The 2,394-nt window shown below is 63.7% G+C and overlaps 1 protein-coding gene across 1 annotated transcript; it reads right to left on the reverse strand.

Annotated features, from left to right (window-relative positions):
• Positions 1-140: 140 nt before the first annotated feature.
• Positions 141-1,430, reverse strand: LOC122545432 (epidermal differentiation-specific protein-like). The gene has a single exon (XM_043684458.1). The coding sequence runs from the start codon at positions 1,428-1,430 to the stop codon at positions 141-143; it is 1,290 nt and encodes a 429-aa protein (XP_043540393.1).
• Positions 1,431-2,394: the final 964 nt, after the last annotated feature.

Consider the following 2,394-nt stretch of genomic DNA (forward strand, 5'->3'; position numbering starts at 1 on the left):
AGTGGGGAACGGGAGAGGGGGACCCCTTGCTGTTGGATGGCCCCCTCCATCCCCCGGGAGGGAGAGAGGGAGACAGAGAGAGAGAGAGAGAGAGAGCGCCCCCTCCTGGTCCTGTCCTGCGCCGGTCACCCTCCTCCTGCTCAGTCCTGCACCTCATACTCCACGGTGGTGCACGTCCGGTCGACGCAGGTGAAATTGGCGCGTTCCTCGACCACCTGGAATCCCAGCCTGACCGACAGCACCACGGGCACCACGTAGGTCTTCTCCTGCAGCAGGATGGTGGCGATGACCGTGGCGTTGGGGGGGACCCGGGCCCGGACCTCCACCTCCCTGGCCACCTGGCGGCTCCAGCTCTCGGTCACCCCCTTCTCCACCTGGAAGCCGTGCTCCAGGTCCAGCCTGAGCTCCGAGCTCAGCGTGGCGAAGAATCCCCAGTGGAAGTGGTGGACCGAGACGCCGAAGGTGACCCCCTGGCGCAGCACGGTGTGACGGGAGAAGGTGAAGGTCTCGCTGACCCCCAGCTCGCTGCCCACGCCGTGGGTCACCGTCAGCAGCTGCTCCAGAGGCGAGACGTTGCTCACCAGCAGCACGTCCAGCACCTCCCTCCCCACTGTGCTCTGGGCCTGGGCGCAGTCCAGCCTCACCCCTACCACCACAGGCCGGCCCTGCATCAGCGGGCACAGGTGGGACAGCACGTCGTTGAAAGAGCCAGGCCCGTAGGCCGAGTAGTCAAGCACCTGGCCCTGCAGCGCCAGCCTCTTGCGCCCCCTGTTGCCCCCATCGGAGCTGAGGACCCAGGCTCCGGCCTGCACCTCGTGCGAGGACACCTGGTTGTCCACGTCGCTGTAGGCCAGGTTGACCTCGCGCGAGAAGTTCCTCTGGGTGCCGGCCAGCCCCGTGTCGGTGTAGACCCGGATGGCGGGGTCCTCCAGGCTCTGCCGCACGGGCCAGGCCGCGGTAATGAGGCGGGAGAAGGACCCCAGGTCGGGATAGCAGCCCTCCTCGAAGACCTCCACGGCCTCGCCCGCGCAGTCGGGCGCCGCGCAGCAACGCCAGGGGGCGCCCGAGACCATCAGCGAGGCGGTGGCGTTGGCGAAGGCCCGGGCGGCCAGGTCCGTCTCGGCATCGTGCAGCGTCAGGCTGAGCCCCTCGAAGTCCACCAGCTCATACAGCACGACGCAGGGGCCGGAGAGGGCGCTCAGGTCGCACGGGTCACGGCGACGGATCGTGGTGCAGCTCTGCGTCCAGCTGGAGGGGATGGGGGACACAGAGACAGAGAGGTGGGTGGGTGGGTGGTCAACAGAAGGAGGGGGTGTCGTCGGCCATCTTGGTGAGGGACAACTCTCCCCGTTGAGCTGGATGAGGGTGGGGCAGCCATCTTGGTGAGGGACAACTCTCCCCGTTGAGGTGGACAAGGGTGGGGCGGCCATCTTGGGGAGGGACAACTCTCCCCGTTGAGGTGGACGAGGGTGGGGTGGCCATCTTGGCGAAGGGCACTATCCACACTGAGCTGGAGGATGGTGGGGTGGCCATCTTGGCGAAGGGCACTATCCACACTGAGCTGGAGGAGGGTGGGGTGGCCATCTTAGTGAGGGATACTCTCCCCATTGAGGTGGACGAGGGTGGGGTGGCCATCTTGGTGAGGGACACTCTCCCCGTTGAGGTGGACGAGGGTGGGGCGGCCATCTTGGTGAAGGGCACACTCCCCGTTGAGCCAGATGAGGGTTATGTCGGCCATCTTGGCAAGGGGCACTCTCCCAGTTGAGGGAGATGCAGAGTGGGGGTGCGCTAAAGCTGTGGTCATATTTGTGAGGGGCATTCTCCCCATTGAAGGCATTGTGGAGTGGGGAAGGGGTGGCCATCTTTGTGAGGGGCACTCTCCCCCCAACACCGTTGAGGGCATTGTGGATTGGGGAAGGGTGGAGGCCATCTTTGTGAGGGGCACACTCCCCATTGAGCTGAAAGAGGGGCACAGTGGCCATTTTTATGAGGGGCAAATCCCCCCAATCACAACCATCATTGAAAGCACTGCAGAGTGGGGAATGGGAATGGGGTGGCCATCTTTATGAGGGGCACTCTATCCATTGACTGGGTGAGGAGGCTCTGTTAGTCAAGGACGATGAGGCAGAGGGACCGAAAAATCAGGAGAGTATTTGACTGAACTGAACTTAACAGAAGTCTACAAATGGGGGTGTTGTTGGCCATCTTTGTGAGGGGCACTTGGCCCATTGAGCTGAAAGAGGGTGGGGTGGCCATTTTTGTGAGGGGCACTCTCCCCATTGGCCTGATAGCAGCACGGCATACTGGTGCCCATCTTGATGAGGGGCACTCTCCCCTTTCAGGGCATTGTAAAGTTGTCGAGGGGCAGGCCGGGAGAGAGAGAGAGGTGGTGGT

The sequence above is a fragment of the Chiloscyllium plagiosum genome, unplaced genomic scaffold, assembly GCF_004010195.1.
Source record: "Chiloscyllium plagiosum isolate BGI_BamShark_2017 unplaced genomic scaffold, ASM401019v2 scaf_47153, whole genome shotgun sequence".
Taxonomy (NCBI): domain Eukaryota; kingdom Metazoa; phylum Chordata; class Chondrichthyes; order Orectolobiformes; family Hemiscylliidae; genus Chiloscyllium; species Chiloscyllium plagiosum.

Excerpts from the sequence above, each read along its gene's own strand:
- LOC122545432 (XM_043684458.1), bottom strand. The coding sequence starts at position 1,430 with ATGGCCGCCCCACCCTTGTCCACCTCAACGGGGAGAGTTGTCCCTCAC.